We start from the raw sequence: 23785 nt of genomic DNA, 5'->3' as shown, positions 1-23785 counted from the left end.
TTACCTTGTCCCTGGACTCAGGGTCTGAGCACTGTCCCTGGCTTCTTTTTGCTCAAGGCTAGCACTCTGCCGCTTGAGCCACAGCGCCACTTCTGGCCATTTTCTGTATATGTGGTGCTGGGGAATTGAACCCAGGGCCTCATGTATATGAGGCAAGCACTCTTGCCACTAGGCCATATCCCCAGCCCTGTGAAATGTATTCTTCCTGGAGGAGCTCATGACCTTTCCCAGAAGGCATATCAAAGGCAGGGGTTAGCATCCTGCATCTAAAGTGGCCTGGAGAGCTCACAAACATTTGTAAACTTCAGTTTTTGTAAGACAAGGGTGCTGAAATAGATTTTCTTTAAAGACTTCTTCCAGATTTTATGTTTATCAAACCTATGGGGGCCTGTAAAAGGAATACAATGAATGCCACAAACATTTGTCTTGCTGCTTCCTCCATTTCAAATGCCTGTGACATTAGTTGAATTCCTTTGATAGGAATCAACATGTTTGATAAATTTAAGGCTGTGAGTAAAAGGCAGCCACAACCCAGGCAGTGAGCTGCACAACCTCTTTCTCACCACTTGGTGGAGCCAACATTTTGCTGATTGGCTGTGGGTCAATTTTTCAAGGGGAGTAAAGCCAATTTATGGAAGGGAATCACCCTTTTTAAAAAGGAGAGTAAGAAGAAGAGACAGGGGCTGGGAATGAGCTTGCCTTGCATGCATGAAACCCTGGGTTCGATTCCTCAGCACCACATATACAGAAAAAGGCAGAGGTGGTGCTGTGGCTCAAAAGGTAGAATGCCAGCCTTGAGCAAAAAGAAGCCAGAGACAGTGCTCAGGCCTTGAGTCCAAGCCCCGGGACTGGCAAAAGGAAAAAAAAAAAAAAAAAAGAAGAGACAAGTAAAACCAAAATGTCATAGTACCTTACATATAAAATAGGAAGGAGTAGGTTTCTTTGATACATAGTATTTCCTTCCTTCCTTCCTTTCTTCCTTCCTTCCTTCCTTCCTTCCTTCCTTCCTTCCTTCCTTCCTTCCTTCCTTCCTTCCGTCTGTCCTGAGGCTTGAACTCAGGGCCTGAGCACTGTCCCTGAGTTTCTCTCCCCCAAGGCTAGCACTTGAGTCACAGTGCCCGTTCCAGACTTTTCTGGTGGGGCTTGAACTCAGGGCCTGAGCACTGTCCCTGAGTTTCTCTTCCCCAAGGCTAGCACTTGAGTCACAGTGCCTGTTCCAGACTTTTCTGTTTATGTGGTACTGAGGAATCAAGCCCAGGGCTTCTTGCATGCTAGGCAAACAGTCTACCACTAAGCCACATTCCCAGCCCTGTAAGACAATTGGAGTTACCCTGATATTTTCAGGCTAAAAAAAAAGTGAGTATTTCAGCATTCTGTGCACCCAAAGAATAAACAAATAGGTGTCAAATCAATTCCATGGCCCTCATCAAGAAGCTCCCAGGAGAACTCTTTATTTAAAATTGTCATCATTTTTCTGCTATAGGAGATTTTGATAACTGGGGGTTTCATATAGACAGAGGTTTCCCTTTGTGTCAATACTTTCACAAAACAAGAAGGAGAAGTATGATTTTAATAACATTAGTTATAAGGCTGCAGAACCTAATTTTACTTTTGTTCAGTCCATCTATCTGACCATCTAGCCATTCACCCAACAAACATTTACTGCAAGTTGTCCATGAGCAGGGGCTGGGTTAAACAAGGAAAGATATGGTCCTTCAAGGAGTTTACAATCACTATACTTTAAAAGTTGGTCTAATTGCCATTTTTATCTCTTATTGGAGATTTTAGAGGTATTTTCTCTATTGATCAAAATTTGTGCAACTTAAGTAAAAGCATATATAATGAGTGTAGTAAAGCCTTAATTCCTAGATAATGTAAAAATTAATATGCAGCCTGATATCCTTGGATGTTCCCTTGAACTGTAGATAAATTAAAACATTAATTTCTTTTGGTCGATAGATTTCTAAATGAATTACAGAGTCCTTTGCTTTTAATGCATAACATTAATGATTCAGAGTTATTACTAGTATCAATTATTTTGCCACTCTAACACAGTGGCTGTGTAGCCTCAGAGTGAGATACACTATGACCACTATAATCTATTTTTTTGATTTTATGTTTTTTTAAATTATTTTTTTGGGGAAGGTCTTTTCTTTCCTGAATAATTATTTACTTATTGTCAAAGTGATGTACAGAGAGGTTACAGTTTCATACATAAGGCAGTGGGGAGAGGTCTTTTTTATATAGTCCTGGCTGACTTAGCTCTTGCTATATAGCTCCAGCCTCAGCCACCTAAGTGCTTGAATCACAGGTGTGGACCACAATGCCTGAGTATTGTTTTATTGTTTATTTACTTACTTATTGCTATTTATCTGTCTTCTTTATTGCCTAGTCTTATTTAATGTTGCTCACTCAACTAATTGAAGTTCTTGAATCTTATGATATTTATTAGTTCTAAATTGCCATGGGCTTGGAAACTATATAAACAAGAAGTAATGTGGTAGCTGACAGGGAGAACAGTGAAATGTTTCTATGAAAACAAAACTTAATTTCTGTGCCATCTTTTTCAGTGGTTCAGAGACCAGATCCTCAGATCTCAGCTTCCAGAAGAGCTAGGATTATAGCAACAAGCCACTGGCATCTGGCTGGTTTTCATTTTCTTATTTAATGTTCTAAATAGGTTATATGTACTTGCCAACTCTGTTCTAGATAGCTGTATTTGTTCCTCTATCTACAGAATCTAACATTCTATATGGTTTGATCTTTTTCTTTTTTCTTCTGTTCCTGGGGCTTGAACTCAGGACCTGGGAGCTGTCCTGAGCCTCTGTGCTCAAGGCTAGAACTTGATCACGTGAGCCACACATTTCCAGCCTTTTCTGAGTAGTTAATTGGAGATAGGAGTTACACAGAATTTCTGGCTTGGGCTGGCTTATAACCACAATCCTCAGATCTCAGCCTCCTGAATAGCTAGGATTATAATCGCAAGCCACCAGTGCTGGCTCTGGTTTGCTTTTTTAACAAGTTCCAGAAACCATATTTTTAAACTGGTAGGTAGATTCCCAGCTACTAAAAAACTTATTTTGAACTAGGGAAAAGGGGAACACCAAAATGGAGAGACAAAAGGTAAAAGGCGAACCAATGCAACAGCAAAATGCTGTAAACCAACTGTACAACTCAGGGGAGGGGAGGGAGGGAACCGGGGAGGGGCAAAGGTGAGAGAAAAATGAAAGAGGAGCTAACACGTTTGATAAGAAATGTACTCACTGCCTTACATATGAAACTGTCACCCCTTTGTACATTACTTTGACAATCAATAAATAAATTTTTTAAACCCTGATTTTTACTAGAAAGACAGCATAAAGCCAGAGTAAGAGGCAGACGCTGATGCTATTTTTGTAACAGTTGTTCAGTTTTTCCTCATCCATTGAGTTTTAAGTAATAAATTATAAAGCAATGCTTCCAGATTCAGTCACTTTGGGAAGAACTTAAGAAAAGTCAGACCCCAGAGACCGTAAGGCAGACTGTAAGGTGATTTACCATTCTCCACTCAGATGTCAGCTCAGATACCCTAGGGGATGATTCTGAGCTGGGCTCAAATGGTGAACTTCGGGATCAATGGTTCAAAGTAGACTTATTGAAATCTTATTAATAGTAAGTATGTGGACAAAATATTTCTGCATCTTGAGATTACTAGATAATCCAAGTGGGGAGGGTTAAAGTTTATGATACAAAATGACTGGAATTTTAATTACACATTTCAGGAAGTCAAGCAGCCTCCTCCCAGTAAGTTCAGAGCTTACTGACTTAATAATGTGACAAGGTTAGCAGGTTACGGGAGGTACATACTCTGATTCTTCAAACTGATGCTCTAACAGGAATGAATTGCAAGAAAAGGAGGGCTTTCATCCTTTATTTAGAACTTTCAGAGCCCAGGATCAATTTGTCACCCAAGTCTTGTTTGCCCCTTGGGCATTCACAGCACGCAGCCATACTGAAAGTTTCATGTCTATAGTTGGGCTTTCTACCTGTGACCATGTAAACCTAAATTTATTAAGTAAAGTAAAAAAATCTGGTGCCCTTGGAGCCCTGGTTCAATAGCCATGTTCATCCAGTGGCTATGTTCCATGCTGTTGAACAGTGTGGATGCAGACCACTCTACTACTGCAGAAAGCCCCACTTGACAGTGCTGTTCCTGTCCTGCCTCAGGATGGCTCCACTGGAGCACATGGGGATGGGTTTCCTTGGGGATAATTTTGGAACTTCCTGCTTAATCTCCAGCATCTCCATCTCAGCTCAGGAAGTTTCTGGATGAGTCCACCTTGGCCTTCTCTGCAGCAGGATCCTGAGTAAGCTGAAGGGCTTCATGCCAATATTCTTCCTGGGTCTTAAGATTCTCTCTACTTGTATTTTGGAAGCTGAGTTCTTTCCATTGCTTTTCCATATAACTACTCACAATGTTCTTGCCAATTCTCAGCCCCTGTGTCTAGTATGCTGTGGAAATGATTCTTGCATCAATCAAGTTGGGAGCTAGAAAAATGGATTGTGGTGTTTTAGGTCTCTGTGATGCTATTGACTTCAACAACATTTACAGAGCCAATTGATACTCAGGAAATGTAAATGTAATGGAACATTTTCATTATATTGATTACTTGCTTGACAGTAGGGATAATGGGATAGTTGGGGATGGAGGAATACTTAGGTTGAGAGAAAACTTTAGTAGAATTGGAAAAGACCTTAATGTAGGATGGTTAGTTTCAGGTGAATTCTAATGTCACAATTTCCCACAAGTCTAAGGAGGAGAGGATGCTGCTTTTTCCTCAAAGCCTGATAACCATTCTGAACTGTCAGATGAGGCATCAAAAGACAGTACAGGGAGGGGCACTAAACAGCTACTTCTATATCCACTGCGAATTCAGGCAATTGGGGAGAAAGAATAAGCAGGAAAGAACTCTTGGGAGTAAATGATGTAAAGAACTGGGCCAGGAGTAAGACTGACCAGTTGGATTTGCTCTCCTTGTTAGGAACCCATGTCTGGTATTCATGGCTCTGCTGAACCATCCACCAACCTACTTGTTATGAAAATCGTAGATCTCCTGGATGTTGCCAAAGATGATATGCTCTTTATTAAGGATCCCAGGGGGGATCTCCTCCACACCACTGGTCATTTCCCACAGGTAGGTCTGTAAGACAGTAATGGTTCATCACTGGCAAGCACATCACATGAAATTGAGACACATCAAAGCATCTCAAACTTGTGAAGTAGGATTAGGACTAGGAATGCATAGAGTTTAAAAAGTGAAGTGTTCAACAAGTAGGACAGCAATGAACATTCTAGCCATCTTGATATATATTAAATGTGTGTGGATTCGAGGGGAAACGGTGCAGCCTTTTCAGATTCAACTTAAGTTCATTGAGTGTGTCATGGCTTTTGTACTGAAGTGCCCCACGTACTTTCTTTTTTTTAAAAACATGAGTTTAGCTCCAGTTCAAGGAAAGTGTAGACTGTCCTTTCAAAAGCACTTTAAACTTCCATGCAATTACTGTTGAGGCTGGGAGGAAGAATTCTCCTGGCTCACTTTTTTATTTGCTACTCTCTGGGAAAAGAACAAGAGCAGAGTCCTCTTCAGGACTTCACAATGGTGAGCTGCAATTTCTCTAATAGAGCTGTGAACTGATTGCTTCAAGACTTACCTCCAGGCACTCGTGTAAGTCCCTTACATAAGCCTTCTCTGTCTGGAGGAGTTCAGCCATAATGAATCTAGAAGGAAACAAATGGGCTTTCAGTTGGTTACAGACAAAATGCCTCTTTTCTTCAAACTTCAAAGCGGATAGAACATTTAGGATCTTCTTAAGTGTCTTTTTTTTCTGCTTTACCATCCAATTCCTTCCCTCTCAGTGAGTCATTCTCACCTTGATCATTTGCTTTGCATCCCTTCAGCACACTGGTGCTCAGTTCCACATGCTCTCCAGTTCCCCAGTTTCTTCATATTGTGTGGATATGCATGTACTAGCAATTGCATATGTGTGTGCCAGGGTGTATACAGATGCGTGGACAGTTCATATTCTATCTCACATACTGGACAGCTTGAATCTCAGCTTCCTACAATGATCCTAGAATGATCTTCAGTAGAGTTTTCAGACTTATACCAAAACAGATCTCAATACTGTAGTTAGACCATGTTTCAAAGCTTGGTGAAGATGTCCAACAAATTGAGATCAGGTCTTGGTAATTTTTCTTTTAAAGAGCCACATAGTACATGTTTATGGACCCTCCAGTCCTGTCACAAATACTGTGTTGTTGCTGTAACATACAAGGAATCTTATATATATACATACATGCATAGATGTATATGTACATATACATGTACACATACACAGCACATATGTGCACACACATACATATGCATATACATATGCACATACACATATGTATATACATATACACATGTATATATGCATACACACATGTATATACATATGTATATGTATATACATATGTGTATATGTGCACATATGTACATATGTATATATACATATATATATAAAATCTCCCAAAAATGTGGTGGTGTTCCAATAACAGTATTTAAGAATACTGAAATTTGGATTTGTCTAATTTTAACATGTCATAAAATAGCATGTTTTCCTAGATTTTTAAAAAATCAACTACCTACTAAAGTATGTAAAAATAATTTTGCTTTTTTGTACTAGAGTTTGAACTTGGGGTTTTATGGTTACTAAGCAGGTACTCTATCATTTGTGCCACACCTCTAGCCCTTTTTGCTTGCACTATTTTTCAAATAGGGTTTCACTTTCTTTTTTTTATCTGGACTGGTCTAGACCATGATCTTTCCTACTTATGGTTCCTGCATAGTTGAAGTGACAGGTATATGTCACCACAGTTAGCTTTTTATTGGTAGAGATGGAGTCTCACTAACTCTTTGCCAAGGCTGGCCTCAAATTGGTCTCCACACCTTTAGTAGCTAGGAGTATAGGCATAAACCACAACACTTAGCTAATAAACAGTAGTTTTAGTTTATAGACTACATAAAATAGATGGTGAGTCAAATTCGACCTTGGGTCAGAGTTTTCCATCTCTGGTGTAGATTGTTCTGTTAACTATTTAGACATTATTTCCAAGCAGGGCTTGTTTGCATCAGAAACTGATTTGCAAAAAGCTGAACATACTCAGCATAAGTTAACAGTGTTAAGTGATTTCTCTTCAGTCTCCCATAAAGAGAAGTCTGAGCTCTCTGTGGTTAAGGCAAAAATTGCCTTCTTCCTTGTCACTCAAAGTAACACAATGGATTGGGGCAATTGTTAAACTTATGGTGCATGGCTTCGTTATAGTAGATCTACTTTTTGTCCTCCATAAATTTTTATTTGAAATAGTGCTTGCTAGCTGGTGTATGATAATCAAAGTTAGCACATTTGTATTGTGTACACATTTATCTTGCATATTAAGTCAAGTTTTTCATGTAGTTTATAATGAGAACTCCTATTTCTAATAATTTCATCATGTGAACATTTTCCTCATGTGTTCTCTTCTGGAAACTTCACAAGAAATATTACAGGGGTAGCATCTTTTCCTGAACATTTATCTTAGTGGGATTTTCCTTAAAGCCTAGTAATGGCCTTTCTATTAAAATTAAATTTCTCTCTCTCTCTCTCTCTCTGGCTGGTCATGGGTCTTGAATTCAGAGCCTGGAGGATATCACTATGCTAACACTGTACCACTTTGAGCCACAGCTCCACTTTTGGTTCTTTGGTGGTTAATTGGAGATAATTGGAGGTAAGAGTCTCACAGACTTTCTGTCTGGGCTGGATTTGAACTGAAATCCTTAGATCTCACCCTCTTGAGTAGCTAGTACTACAGGTGTGGGCCACTAGCCCCTGGCTAAAGGATTTTTGTTTGGTCAGTCATGAGGCTTGAACTTGGGGCTTGGGCAATGTCCCTAAGCTCTTTTGCTCAAAGCTAGTGCTCTACCACTTTGAATCACAGTTCCACTTCTGGTTTTTGAATGGTTAAGTGGAGATAACAGTCTCACAGGTATTTTTTTTTAAACCTAAAATGGCTTCAAACTACCATTCTCAGATTCCAGCCTCCTGAGTAGCTAGGGTTACAGGTGTGAGCCTTTATAGAAGTCAATCTTCCTATTTTTACTTTATTGGTAGAGCGAAAAGTGCATGAATATTTGAGTCAAACAGGAACTGAATTATGTTGTCATAAAGTGAAAGTAGAACTTGCTTCTCTAGGCCTCAAACTCATTATAAAACAGCTGATCACATGGGATTGCTGTGAGGATTAAACAGGATCATGAGAGCAAAGTACCTGGTACACAGGAGGCTCTTGGGCGGTAACCCAGTGATTAAGTCTATAGGTTGCTATGAAATTTGGAATAAAGGAAGACTAGAGAAGAAAAAGCTGATGGGCTTTGGAGAGTTATCTTTGATGTCCTTGCTTTGTGTTTCCTGGCCTTATTCTTTTCCCCTCTGCATTCTGCAGGTATACCTGTCTTCATAATTTCTTTTCATATATATATATATATATTCTATCTAATGTTAAGGAATATTTTCATTTGTCTCTGGAATTGCAGAAAGCAACTAATGATTGCAACTTAGTTTTGCTTTTGAGCTTTTGAAATGCATTTTTCAGTCTTGGCATGCCGAAATCAAAACATTGTGTATATAAGTCTCTTTAGACTGTTTCTTAAACTACTACATAAAGTTAATCTGTAAAAATTGTTCCCCAATCTGTTATTTCAATTAGTTCTAACAAAAAAGCAGGCATTTGAAACTTGTCTTAACCGGGTCAAAGTTCATTTGAGTGTCTAGTTATGACAAAGTCTTTTACATATGGCTATCTTCTAGCTTCAAAATTCCTCTCCACTATATGCTATCACTTTTATCTTATTTTCCACTCATCTTTTATTTGCTATGGCTCTTTGGTGAATGAGAAAGAAGCCAGGAAGAAGATTTGGCCAAGCATAGTCTCCTCCTCTTCCCTTATATAGGTTGAATGTGTCCCTTAGAATTTATGAAGGAGTCCTAACCTTGATGACCTTACTTGGTGAAAGAGCTATTGCAATACCAGAATAAGGTGGGCTCCTAATCAATATGATCAATATATTTTTAAAAGGGGGGGAATTTGGATATAAGCATTACATATTCAGGAAGAATACCATGTGAATATGAACACAACTACATATGAACTAAAGAGATAAGTCTAGAAAAAATTCTTCCCTCTCAACCCTCAAAGGAAACCAACAATGCCTACACATTGACTTCAGACTTCTGGCCTTCAGAACTGTAAGTCAGTACATTTCTGTTGTTAAAAGCACCCAACTTGTGGTGCTTTGTTATGTGGCCCTAACAAACTTTTTCAGTCCGCACATGAAGTAAGGTCTGACTTCACAGACCAACTCTTGTTTCTTCAGCTCCAAAAAATGAACTATGCAGAGCTACTTAATCTCGTGACGCACTGTATTTTTTCTAGCATTACTCATTATCTGTCAAATATTCTTCATAAGGTACCCTAGGTATTTTTTGCATACATGTGACTTTGTAACCCCAGCATAAAGGAAGTATAATGCAAAGAAACTGTAAGATAGAGAGGGCTCATTGTTTCCATTGTTCAATGCGTTTGTATTTGTGATTAATATGAAATGTGGGTGAACAATTATTTACTAACCAAAAAAGAAAATGTATTCTGGCTGCCTAGAGTCAAAGTTTTCTGAGACTGGAGCTGAAATACAGTCTTCTCTCAGGGATTGGTTTTAGGATCCCCATGGATACCCAAATCTGCATGTGCTCAAATTCCTTCTATAAATCTCTATATAAATACACACATCTTCCCATGTATTTTTTTTTTTTTTGCCAGTCCTGGGCATTGGACTCAGGGCCTGAGCACTGTCCCTGGCTTCTTTTTGCTCAAGGCTAGCACTCTGCCACTTGAGCCACAGCACCACTTCTGGCCATTTTCCATATATGTGGCACTGGGGAATTGAACCCAGGGCTTCATGTATACGAGGCAGGCTTTCTTGCCACTAGGCCACATTCCCAGCCCATTTTCCCATGTATTTTAAGTCATCTCTTGATTGAATATGACATCCAAGACAATGTATATGCTACGTCAATAGTTGTTATGTTGCACTACTTAAGGAATAACAGCAAGAAAATATAATCTGCACATGCTCAGTCCAAGTATAGTTCTTTTTCCTAAATGTTTGCAATGCTTGGCTAGTTGAATCAGAGGATATGGAACTCATAAATATGGAAGGCTGACTGTACTTAGAGAACAGAGCAGGAATCTAAGGATTCATTCGTTTCAGCTCTAAGTGGATTCAGGCCCCTATCCATTTTAAGTCTGAGAAAACAGAATTCAATTTATGAAAACCTCAGACAATTTCAGATTCTTCCAAAATGTTTTCTTTGTGGCATTGTCTATCTCTTGATAATTTTCTCCTACTTCATCTACTCTTGGGCTACAGTTGACCTTGGAGAAAACTGAGGTGATATCTAACTTCTATAATTTACTTGCTGGGTAACTTTCCCAGTACATATTCCTTACTTTAAAAATTCTATTATTTTGGCCAGGTTAAACGGCTCCCTGGATTAATCCGCTTAACCGCTTAACCTGGCTACCTGGGAGGTGGAGCTTGGAAGGATCAATTTCTGGGACATCCCAAGCAAGAAGTTAGTAAGACAATCATTGCAATCAGTAACCCATGTGTGATGGCACAAATTTGCTCCATTTGTGTAGGAAAGCTGTAGACAGGTAGAAGGGTGGCTTTATGAGGCTGATCCATGGGCAAAACTATCAGATTTTATCTGAAAAAGACAAGGATATGGCTCTAGTGGTAGAGCACATGCCTAACAAGAATGTATGCATGTACGTTGTATGTATGTATGTATGTATATGTATGTATGCACACAGTTTTTTATGTTGTTTTAGCATATAAAACCCTGGGGTGGCAGTGGGAATTACTGGAACTAGCAAGGATAAAATGTCACTTTCAGAGCTGGGTGGCTCACACCTACAATCCTAGCTACTCAAGAGGCTGAGATCTTAGAGTCAAGATTGTGAGCTAGCCCAGGTAGGAAAGTCCATGAGACTTATCTCCAAATAAGTAGCAAAAGGTCAGAAGTAGAGGGATGTCTCAAATAACAGAGTATCAGTTGTGAGTGGAAAAGAAACAAGTGAGTGAGTATAAGCTCTGAGTTCAAGCACTTCTGAGTATCAGAAAAAAAAGTCACTTCACAAGGTTAGCCTGGAATCACTGTGCAGGAAGACTGGACAAAGGCTGGCCAAGGAAAGGCCAAGATAAATGTCTGCAAATACTCTAGAACTCTGGTGGTGAGTGACACATATAGGAAGGGATGGAGAAACAGTGGTGGCAGAGATGAGAAAATGTCATGGAATATGAAAAAAAAATAAGTCAAAATTCATTTCTTATCTTCAAGGCTGGGAAGCTAGGATTAGGAAGCCAGAAGGAAGAACTAACTTTGGAAGGGGAGAAAGGTGCTTGATTTGTCCTGTTGAGTTCTGACACTATGAGGTGAAATTTGATGATCCAAGAGGAAGATATTCTCTAAGAAATCCATGCTACATGAAGAGGACTCAAGTGCAGAACAGATGGGGAGACAAACAAGTCCGCGGTGAACCCATGTTGTTAACGCAAGCATCTCATATGTCCATCCCAACCTCTGAAGGTGGACAAGAAGAAAATTAAGCTTTTGAAAGGGATGAATGGCAATGAGGACTAAGGAAGAGTCTGCTAGTAAGTGGGAGTTCCCCAGCACATACTCTTTCTTCCGGGCCGACTTCCGCTTCTCTTCATTAACCTCGTGGTTGGCGTCCCGTAGTTTGACCTCACGATCTGAAAGGCTTGCTGGTATGATGTCCAGCTCCAGGTCTTTGTTATCCTACATGACAGGGATCACAGAGGTCACCTTAGGGAAGCCTTAGGAAAGCAACTCATCTGAGAAAGGGAGGTGGGCAAGCAAGAACACATGCATTTAATCTATCCACATGCATCCGTCTTCCTTAGGCAATTCTTCTTTTCAAATAAGGAAGATATAAAACATTCAGGTCAAATGTTTAGTGCTAGTATTCACAGCAACAAAGAGCTATTTCCCAGAGGCCTCTGGTCCAGATTAATTCTAAACATGCACACACATAAATTAGTCCAAGATTGGTTCTTTAATAATAAATATGAAACAGAAACACAGGAAGGCTTCAAAAGCCTTTCATTTTTCAAAGGAAAATAACCACACTATTTTTATTTAAATAAGCAATTTCCCTTCGAAATAGAAAGTTAAGTGATTGAACAATGACTGAGACTTCTAATTGCTCATCCCTGCCTACTTCAACCATCATTTGGTATTTACACATGGTAGAACCCCTTAGGAAAAAAACTCAGGGTTTGGGGTAGAAGTAAACAGCCTTAACTATTAGTGGTTTGACCACTTTGCTGTAGGCTGCCTGCTTCAGATGATGAGCCTATTTAAGGATATACAAGTTAAAATTCCTAGGATTAAATTGCCAGGCTGTATTTAGATCATAATTCATAGGTTCCTAACCTTTACTATGAAGAAGAGATTAAAAGTCAGTCTTTATTTGCTTTATGGCAAATAGTACCTTCTTTCTGGTAAAATGTCAAATAGCCCTCACACAAATTGCACCCCTATTCTTAAAAGAGCATTATTACACATACAAGGGACTGTAATCATCTGCGGATTAACATAATTGAGTAGACTAAGGTACTGATGAGGACAAAATAAGGGGTTAGTCCTCAAGTCAACTGCTAATTCTAAATAGAGAAAAACTGCTTTGTAGCTGGGTCCTGCTCCTGGCTAGTCAGTTCTGAAATATGCAGAGCACTAATCCCCGGGGTAGAGGTGAATGGGCTGTCTCTAGGGATCAATGATTCAGAAAGACTGTTCTAGATACGTTTTTCCACAGCAATGAGACCAGTGGTACCGAGGGGAAGGAGGGAGGACACCAAGTGGGATGCACCCTGTACTCACCTCTGTGTTGACACCCAGAGCTTTCTCCAGGGAGTACCGGTATTTCCCCATCCTCAGGGAGAAATCTCGGTAGTGCTTGTCCACTGTGGTCACCCATTTCCTTATTTCCGTGGCATGAATGTGGCCTTTTTCTACAAAGCTATCAGCCAGCTGAATTAGAAGCTTCACCTTCTCCTTTGTTTGCTGCTCCAAAAGATAGTCTAAAGTTATTAGATGACATTATTTTCATGCTCCTTTGCTCCAAGTTCCTCTCTCCTCTGCATGACAGCCATAGGTAACCTTAGAATCTGATGTCTGGGTTTGTATTTAAAATCTGTCAATCACCAGCTGCACAGCTTTGAGCAGATTATTTAAATCCTCTGTGCTCTCTCAGTTCCTTCACTCAGAAAATAGGTATCACAATAGTACCTGCACTGTAGAGCTGTTGTGAGCATTAAATGAGCTGGGAGTACACAATGCCTACAGTAGCCACAGTAATAATCAGGGAAGTTGGAACTGTTAGCAATTATCATTAGTACTTTTTATTTTACCTTGTGTAAGTACCAGTACTGAGGTTTGTACTCAGGGCCTGGCATTCTTGCTTGGCTTTTTTTGCTGAAGGTTGTGTGATCTACCACTTGAGTCACACCTCCATGTCTGGGGGTGGCTTTTTGCTGGTTCATTGGAGATAAAGAGTCTCTCAAATTTGTATGCCAGGCTGGCTTCAAACAACTATCCTCAGATCTCAAACTCTTAGGTAACTTGGATTATAGGCGTGGACACTCAGGTAATTATTATCACTACTCACATGGGACTTTTTTACATTAAAATCATGTTTTACTGGTTTACAGAGTACGTTATCATCATAGTTGAGGCTAATTTGAGTCTTAAGGTATTCTTAAGAAGGAGGTGGGGGTAGCTGGTACAGATGGAAAAGTTGAGGATTAGAGTTCATCTTTTGAGCTGGTCCAAATTCATAGCACTAGTGACAGAGCCTTTCTGCCTCTGATCCTTGGTTCCTAATTCTCTCCCTTCTCTATACTGGCCTGAGGTAGGCTGCGAGCATTATGTAAGTTGGTCTATGCTCAGAACCAAAGAAATTCAAGCAGACTTAAGGGTAAACTGTCCCTGTTACCATCGGGGGCTTGTCTTTAGTTCCCATTAGAGGGTTAGCAAAAAGGGCCAATGAAGTCACTGCCTGTTATAGGGCTAACAAGGTAAAATACTAACATGCATCAGGTTAATTTCATTTCTAGTAAGAATTTATAAAGCAACTACCCTGGGCAGAGAGCTGTGGGTATGGGCCCAAACAATCTATATCTCTAGAAGGGACAAAATTGTCACACAGTAAGTAACTCAGGGCATCATGTAATTGTTTTTTTTGGTTTTTTTTTTTTGGCCAGTCCTGGGCCTTGGACTCAGGGCCTGAGCACTGTCCCTGGCTTCTTCCCGCTCAAGGCTAGCACTCTGCCACTTGAGCCACAGCACCGCTTCTGGCCGTTTTCTGGATATGTGGTGCTGGGGAATCGAACCTAGGGCCTCGTGTATCCGAGGCAGGCACTCTTGCCACTAGGCTATATCCCCAGCCCCGCATCATGTAATTGGATGTCAAAATAAGGAGTATGTGTAGTTAAAAACATAGAATTTTTAAATGGAAACAAATGAAGGTAACTGGCATGAGAATGTTCAAAAGGTCTCCTAGGGAAAGTGGGATTCAAACTGGGTGAAAGTTGATAGGGAAATGGTAAGGATTTTGCAACAAGTAAATACTTGCTTATCTTCAATCTTAAGTTTGAACTCTGAAACTCTAAAAGCTACCAGAGAAACCTCTTTCCTTAACATAAAGGAAAGAATATTTAGTATTCTTAGAAGAAAAAGTATCTTTCAGACTGGAAGAAAAGAAGGACAAAACTTGACGCATGCTGCAATCTAGTTAACTGAGGGAAACTGACCCAGAATATCACTGGTGCAGTAACCAAAACAGCCTTTTTGTCTTTACCCTACTACCTTTGCCTCCCAACTCCCCCCACCATCCCTCCTTTGTGGATTGGAAAGCCTATCTATAGCCCTTCCCATGAAAGACAGACCTTTCCAAGAAATACCAAAGATGTAAGCAATGCATTTTTCTGTCACATAGCTATAGGGAGACTATGGTCACTCACAAAATAGGGATAAAACAGGACTAAAGTAAGGCACCAGGACATACGCTGCAGTAGAGGTAGGATGAGACATTAATATGTTCCTCTCCTCTATCCCCACCAAAACTCTCACCCTGGGAAGAGCATCTGCCACGTGCAGAAAGTGATGTTGAAAAGGATCCCACACAGCAGGGAGCCCAAGGTGAGAGATAAAAGTGCCACAAAGAGGGGGAGAGCTAAGACAGATCAGATTTTCATTCAAACCCACAGGTCTTCAAATCCAATTCTGGCTGTGAAAACAGATGAAAATCAGACTTCCTTCTGTGATGGCTTCTTCACCACCTCAGTGTGAATGGGATTGCGAAAGTGAGCGTGCATTTTGTTCCCCGGAGACCAAACATGGCTCTTTAGCAGGTTCTGAGGCCAGATGGAAATATCCAGGAAATAAAAAACTCTTTTGCCAGAGGAGCCCAGCCACCGCCACTCACCCCTTCCTTAAGGTGGACTTTGAAGCCATTGAAATTTTAAGAATATGTGGATGTGTATAAATGCTCATGTGTGCACATTTTTACATTAATACATTAATTGCCCTGAAAGAAGATAGTAGATTCTAGAACCTGGAGCATGATGATGGTGTTTTGGAAGTTCAATGTATAGCTTAGAGCTGCTCTTGGGGAATTCAAAGAGTTAGAAGGAGACAACTGTAAGCTTCCTTTCCTCTTGTCATGGAGGCCATGTGTTTCCACTTACACAGGCTGCTTTTGTTTCCTTAGTGTGGCATTGAATGGGATGCTGGGTGGATGTGGGGAGGGGTCTGGGACACTTCCTACCTTAGCAGGCACTCTGAACTCCCCATATTCTTTCAGCAGCTCCTGAGTCTCTTCTGTGGTCTCTCCAGTGGAGGTATGTGTTGAGAGGTAAAATTCTCCTGTTTCTTGGATCCAGTCCAGTGCCTGTGGAGAAAACATTCCCCAAGAAGGCAGTTGTCATGAGGGAAACATGCATACTACCAGGGAAGAATTTACAGTTTGGGACAATGTGCTGCCTAACATGGGACATCCTACCAGCAAAGCACTGGACTGGACTGGGGCCTGCCCTAGGCCAGGCCTAGAATAATTCATGATCTAGGGGAGAATGTGCACCAGATTCCTCCTCACATCTCCGGGCACTACACTTAGAATAGAGCGCTTGGTAAAGCTGAATGACTAACAAGTGGCAGCTATTTTTCTCCCATCTCTTCATCTCTTTCCCATCTTCACTCCACTTGTTACTATGCCCTCTCCTGAAATATCCAAGCATTGGTCCTCTGGATCACTGTATACTCCCAGAACTAAGACAAAGCCAGGGAACTCTCTGGACATACCTGCTTAGCACTGCGTTCAAACACCACATATTGCTGGCATTGGTCTAACCGCCGTTTCTTCAAGGTCCAGAAGTGCAAAACACGATTCTCTCTCTGCAAGAGCTCGCTCAAGATGGCTGTGGGGCAAAGGAGGTAAGCATGATCACTGGAAGACCCTAGGTGAAGCAGTTCCTGGGTGAAGCCCCAACTGCTTCAGCTCCACTCCCCAGATATCTGTCAAGTAACTTTATAGGTCAAATCCAACAGCAGAAGATGACAAAAGCTGGGTACAGAGAGAATTTGCCTGATGGGGGCAAAATCCAGGAGATTAGGGTAAGACCCTGTTGTTGAGGGTTTCATCAATTAGGGAGGAAATATGCCACCTGTGGCTTACAAGTGGCACTGATTCTCTTCACACTAAAATCAGTCCCTGGTTGTAAGAAACCTTAAGCTCCAATCTCTAAAGTAACAACTGATTTGGTTGGCCCTAGAGCATAAGTAGTATGGACAGAGTTTTCCAGGATTCCCAGGCATTTATTCCCTCTGGAGTTGCTAAAAGAGAAGCAGGAGGGTGTGCAGAGGAGAGAGGCTGGGGTGATGTATGGACAGCCTGTGTCAAGACCAGGGTCTTCAGGGCTGGGAATGTGGCTTAGTGGTAGAGTGCTTGCCTAGCATGCACTAAGCCCTGGGCTCAATTCCTCAGCACCACATAAACAGAAAAAGCCGGAAGTGGGCGCTGTGGCTCAAGAGGTAGAATGCTAGCCTTGAGCAAAAAGAAGCCAGGGACAGTACTCAGACCCTGAGATCAAGCCCCAGGAGTGACAATAAAGAAAGATAGAAAGGAAGGAAGGAAGGAAAGAAGGAAGGAAGGAAGGAAGGAAGGAAGGAAGGAAGGAAGGAAAGAAGGAAGGAAGGAAGGAAGGAAGGAAGGAAGGAAGGAAGGAAAGAAGGAAGGAAGGAAGGAAGGAAGGAAGGACCACCTTCTTGGCCCCACACAAGAATTGTGTACATTAGAGTTTAACATCAGAGTTTCCTGAGCAGAGGGTGGAGGGAAACTGTGCTAGAATCATGTTTACATGCTTTCTCTAGGTTACTTCAGATCTGATCCCAAGGAAAGTAGATAGCTGTTTCATGTTGCCTCTAATGATGGTAAACATGAGGACATACAAGGCATGTAGTAAGGGACCATGGTGGGCACTGAGTTTGTTTGTTCCCTACATGCTTCAATTGTAGCTGGCTATCAGAATTGATTAAAAAATTATCTTTAAGTTGTTGTGGAAGGAGTTACCATTCAACATGTCAGTTTCTAAATATCTATTTTGATCAGTATAATCTGTTTTATCATTCTTTCTCATCCCTCCCAATCCCACCTCTCTCATTTTCCTAGTTTCACAGGATATGCACTGAAGAGTATGAATGCATTTTTCTCTTCTTCTTCACTTCATTTATCTGCTCTCTCCCCGAGAGACCCCCTCCCCATCTCAAGTACCATCTTCTGGTATTCATTCTGTTGGACTGAAAATTAGTTTTCCTCAGGAGTTACATGGTTTGAATTCTCCCCTGCATAGACAATTTTTCAGTTAATATGTTTGTGTATACTTGCAGTATGTCCTTTTATGTGTTTACTTTATAAATTAGATCTAACTTCCACCTACGAGAGAAAATACCAGAATTCATTCCTTAAGATTTTAAATAGTATGCTCTATGCTTGAGGAAGCCAAATTTATTTTGTGTTATGTCTACTTCTTGTTCCCTGCTAATTAAGTTAGATATTAATAAAATGCATAATTATGATAGGGACTATTAATACACTAGCACTCACTTGGTGGTGGGTATATGTATTTATTTTATCATACCCCATGATGAATGAACCTTTATCTTCCTCATTTTACAGATGAAGAAACCCTGGCTCCAGGAGAACAGGTAACTTGCTCAGAGCCATTCTGATAAGAAGGGGTAGAGCTTGGATTTGGGGCAAGTCTGTTTGACTTCAGAGCCCACAAGCTTGTAGTCACCCTGAGTTCCTAGGGTATAAATCACACACTGCCATGCTTTGTCAAGATGCACAACCCAAACTAAGTGTTTGTACAGAGAAGTTTTTGTTTTAATCCTCACTCCCAGGTTTGCTTCTAAGGATAGGATCTATTATGCTCTGTTTATATTTCCTTAGGCTGAGAACTTTCATGAGTCCCAGCCATATCACTCCCAATATGTGTCTTAATTATGTAACTTCTTCCTTCCTTTCCAGAGAGGCAAGGTATACTTCCTCATTCCCTCCTTCACTGATCTCTGGTTTAGCCACATGTATTACTTTGGCATGTAATTAACAGGCTGGATCCAAGCAGGAGCTTGAAGCATGCGTGTGGACTTGATCTTACTCTCTGATCCTAGCCAACCCAATAACAAGAACTTCTGGGTAACTATTACTCCTTCCACTCAGGTCTCAGAACAAACAGACAAGAACCTTACTGCAGTAAGGAACAATTGTGGCCACCTGCGGCACAGATTTATTGCTAAGCCCAGCCATGGGAGGTAAAGTCCACCGGATGCCATCAATCCAAATCAGCCAAAAATCCTAAAGAGATTCATTTCACTTTCCCCCCTTGTTGAGAGCTTTCACCATGGGCAACAACCTGCCCTCCCTCAGGAAGATGTAGGCATTTCTGGCTCCCTCTGGGTGTATGTCCTCCTCCTTACACATACAAGTGTAGGTGGGGGTGTGGTCTCTCTCGGCAGCAGCTGGCTTTGCCCAAGCTGCCATCTGCTTTTTGAAGTCAGAGCATATGTTCTGAAATGTGCTAAAGGAGTAGGGCACATAATGTCAACCTCCCACACGGCCTCTCAATCAAAAATGCAGTTATACATCTGGGAAAGGAACCCCGCATCTTTCCTCTCTGTAGGAAGTTTGATTCCTAAATTTAATTCTTTCCAATGTCTCCTGATCTTCCCAACTTTTAAGCTTTCTAAGCATGAAGGGAAACCAACCTAAAGTGGGCTACAATCCCCACTTTGTCCATGATGTCTCCAGGTCTGTCCCACCACACCCACACTTCAAGTCAGCTCAGGTCCTCCTCCCTAGCCTTAATTTCCAGGGTTGTATTTCTATACCCTAATAAGTGGACATGTGTTAAATTCTCAGCCCACTCAAAAACCTTATTTCCACACATCAGGTAATAAGACATGATAATAATGCATGATAATAAGACAGATAATTTAAGTGTAACATGATCAGACAATAAGTGATTTAAAAAAAGTTATATGGGGGCCAGGAATATGGCCTAGTGGTGGAATGCTTGCCTTGTATACATGAAGCCCTGGGTTCGAATCCTCAGCACCACATATATAGAAAAAGCCAGAAGTGGTGCTGTGGCTCAAGCGGTAGAGTGCTACCCTTGAACAAAAAAGAAGCCAGGGACAGTGCTCAGGCCCTGAGTTCAAGCCCTGGCACTGGCAAAAATAAGTTACATGTTTTTCACATAATTATAGACTATATACTTCAAAGATATTAAAGCTTAGCTAGAATTATTCTTGCACACAAATTGTCTGGTTAGTAGAAGGGGACACAGATCTTTTGTAGGTTTGGGTGGGGTGAGACCTGTGTTTTATACAATCTTCCAAGTCATATCAATGCTGCTGATATGGGGACCACACTTTGTGTAGCAAGAGATAAGACATCCCTCTTATTTTAAATAAGAAAACTAAGGTTTTAAGATCTCAAGTAATAAATGACAACTTCAGGACTTGATGGAATTGTTTGTAGGTTATAACTCACCCTAGTCCTGTGTTACTCAATATTATAGTCATGAGTCACCTGTAGAGATTTTATATCCTCATTAGTTAATGTACATGTGAAAATGGGACTAAGTAACTTGAAAGGATGGGAGAGATGAGGAGAATGATACAAGGGGTGACACTGATCAAGATGCATTATGCTTACAGGTACAATTACTTAAAGATAATCTAATATTTTTAAGATAATTTAATATTAACTAAGCACTAAAGTTTACTTCTTTAGTCGCTTGATTACTATATGTGACTAGCTATATGTGGCTCCATATGCTTTCTATATGTGGCTACTACACTGAAGACTGAAAATATAGGACACTTCTATTATTCCAGAAAACTGTACCAGTCCAGTGCAGGCCTAGGGTTTTGCATGTTGAAAAACTAGCCATGAAGCCACGCTCTGGTAGCTCATACTTGTAATCCTAACTATTCAGGAGAATCATGGTTTAAAGTCAGCCCAGGCAGGAAAGTCCATGAGACTCTTATCTCTAATTAACTACCAAAATGCCCAAATTGAAGCTTTTGCTCAAGTAGTGGAGTTCTAGCTTTGAGCATAAAGAAGCCAGGGACAGTAACCAGACTCTGAGTTCAAGCCCCAGGACTGGCATAAAAAACAAAACAACAAAACAAAACAAAAACTGACCATGAATTGAATGACCACTTCCCACATCATCCCATCAGACTTTGTCTTCTCTAAGGAGAAGCATCAGGAAGTCTGAGATCATGTGAAGACTAGACACAAGCATATTGTTGAGAAAGGCTGGCCTCTCTTCTGTGCTGCTGAAGTGACTGTGGCCTGGCACGCCTGACTGACCTTTTACTTGCTGTTCAGGTCCCCGAGTATGGCTGGCAACACTGGGCATGCTGACATTGTTCCTGTGGATGTACTTGAGAAACACTTCAGCGTTCCGCCGTGCCAGGGTACAGGCCTGAGAGAGACAAAGGTGTGAGATCCTGATTCTCAGCAGGTGCATGGAACCCAAAGAAGGAATGCGCTTCTTCTACTCCTTCATGGTGATAGGGATGCTGGAGGAATCTGGGGGGAGGGCGGGGGGGGGGGGAGCAGAGCTCTGGAGCTCACTTCCGGTACATAGATGCTCCAGTTCCAATTTAGGAAGCTCATAGTCTGTGCTTCTCTTTCACTAAGTAAGGAATTCCCCATGTGCCTATTCCTTTTCAAGTTCATGTATACATAAGAAATCAGACAAATCCCTTTTCTATGGTATATACTGATTTGGTTTTGCTAGTGTTCACCCCCAGATGGGCCTTCTCTTTCTTAGAATGCCTTTTATGTAGCCATTGATACAAGTCCCAGTGAACATAAGCCCACTTTAACATTAAATTTGATTTGGACTTGAGTAAGTGTATTTGGTAAGTACAGTGAGTTGCAAACATACCTTCTAAATCTAAGTGGAAATTTCAATATCTTACAAATATTTGTCTATCCGTCAAGGCTTCCTATGTAAGCAACAAGAATAAACACTTTCTTTAGGAGAAATACCAATCTCCATGAAAGAATAGGTCCCATTATGCCACACCTAAACTCTCACTGCTGCTGTGACACAGGGACAGGTCCCATTCTCCCAATTGTACTGATGTGTGGGAGGCAAGAAGTAACTCAAGTCTAGAATATAAGTTCAATGGCAAGAGTATTCTGTCAGTATCTAGATTTCTCAAAAAATATGTTTTTTCCCACAATTATAAAAGTAATACTAATTTTAATACTACCATCCTAATTTTTAATCCATAGTTTCTATAATTAAATTATCATTAGACCAAATTGTGTTAATTTTTAAAACCTTACATTTAGCCTCGGATCTCACAAATTAGATAATAAAATCGATCATGTATTATATAATTAATAAAAAAGCTATGTAACTTTATGGGCGCATTAAAAAAATAGAAACATAGCCTTCTGGGATCTTGGTAGCAGCCTTCTGGCAGCCTATGAGCACTGACGCTCGTGCATTTGACAGCTTGGCAGAGGCTGGAAGCCAAGGATGGTGAAATGGATCAACTAATATGGACAGAGCTCTCTACAGTGTCTGCAAGGCTAATTCCCACAGGGATGGGAAGTTTCCTTTGAACACATTAGGAATATACAGAACACATTATTTCAAGCAGTTTTCTCCTCCTTCTCATCTCCTCTTCCTCTTCTTACAAAAAATTAATTTTATAAAGGAATACCTTTACAACTCTATTTAAAGACATTAGCATTTTCTGTTTCGTCTTAAACCTTGTCTTGTAATAGGGAAAAAATTGGAAATTAACATAAATCCCATATGGGATGGGAGAACTTCTACTTCATTGTACTAATAAGAGCTGATTGTTAAGGGTTCTGACCAACAACAGGTACAGATCAGATAGCTGGAAGGAGGGTAAGGCTGTGGAACTTCTTAAAAGAAAAAGAAAAGGAGTAGTCAAGAGGGGCAATCCCTACTTAAAAGTAAAGATAGTTAATTACAGAATTGTATAAAGTTGAATTTTATATCTTGGCAACATGTCAGGGTATAAAAATCCTCATTTTGCCTTTGAGAAACCTGAAAGAAAGTTGAATATCAAAGTCAGAAATGTGAGGGAGCATGGACCCTTTAGATCAGCCTGAACAAGGCTCCCCACTGAGAGGATCAAAGAATACAGTAGAGACACTCAGGAGGACTTCCCACCCCACTGCAGAGCTGGGATGGACTTCTTCCCTCAGTGGCTAGAAACCTGGGAAAGGTACTTCAACCTTAGGATAAGTGAATAAACACCATATAATGATCACTTACCACCACTGGTAATTGATAATTGCTAGACTGATTAATAATGTCTAAATTTATTGTTTTTATCTGAAATTTTGCTTCATCTATTTATTAAAGATTTATTATAATAATATTCGATGCCTAGGCTTATATCTCCCAGCTCATAAACAATTTTAGGGTTCAACAGTAGGGCACTTGCTTAGTGTACATAAGGCCTTGGGTTAGATAGATTCCTAGTACCACAAAAGAATTTATAAAAAGTAAATTTATAAAGGAAATGTAACTAAATAAAAGCATGTAACAACATCCATAGAATATCAGGATGATTGAATATGGTGTCAGTAATGGTGCATCCTAGTTGCTGATGGTATCAAAAGTGCCAAGAGAGAAACTTATGTTTGAAGTATAGCCTTAAGACTGTTCAACATCTTCTCTCCAACCTTTCTTCCTGTCTCTGTCTCTGTCTCTCTCTCTCTCTAGATAAGAGGCTAGAGAAAGCAGGAGCACAGGAAGTCCATATGAAGCAATATGTGCGTAAGGAAGAAACAAGGCTAGAGGTTGAGACCTTGTGTGACAATGTGCTCTGACCTTAAGAAAGGCCTCTTTCTGTTCCAAGTGTTTGCTGATGAGTGGAATGACGTGATCAATCTCTGCTGCTGGCCCCAGTTTGTCTCGCCCACCGCACCAGTCCTCATCTCTCCGATATTCTTGCTCTAAGCTCTCCAGGACACTGCACACCTAATGAATCATGGAGAAAAAGACTCAGTAAA

The 23785-nt window shown here is 40.6% G+C and overlaps 1 protein-coding gene across 6 annotated transcripts in view; it reads right to left on the bottom strand.

Annotated features, from left to right (window-relative positions):
• The window catches only part of LOC125351785 (kalirin), a 439002-nt gene that overhangs the window by 46338 nt on the left and 368879 nt on the right, over positions 1 to 23785 (bottom strand). For all 6 annotated transcript variants that reach the window (XM_048346787.1, XM_048346788.1, XM_048346789.1 and 3 more), the window contains exons 18-25: positions 23604 to 23753; positions 21086 to 21200; positions 16507 to 16622; positions 15974 to 16096; positions 13027 to 13209; positions 11804 to 11922; positions 5692 to 5758; positions 5071 to 5180 (exon numbers count right to left, since the gene is read on the bottom strand). In XM_048346787.1, the coding sequence (XP_048202744.1) occupies positions 5071 to 5180; positions 5692 to 5758; positions 11804 to 11922; positions 13027 to 13209; positions 15974 to 16096; positions 16507 to 16622; positions 21086 to 21200; positions 23604 to 23753 (983 nt within the window). The remainder of the gene's footprint in view (positions 1 to 5070; positions 5181 to 5691; positions 5759 to 11803; positions 11923 to 13026; positions 13210 to 15973; positions 16097 to 16506; positions 16623 to 21085; positions 21201 to 23603; positions 23754 to 23785) is intronic.

This window comes from Perognathus longimembris, chromosome 5, assembly GCF_023159225.1.
Source record: "Perognathus longimembris pacificus isolate PPM17 chromosome 5, ASM2315922v1, whole genome shotgun sequence".
NCBI lineage: Eukaryota > Metazoa > Chordata > Mammalia > Rodentia > Heteromyidae > Perognathus > Perognathus longimembris.
The sequence above is the reverse complement of the archived record's forward strand: the minus strand, read 5'-3'. Positions and strand labels throughout refer to the sequence as shown.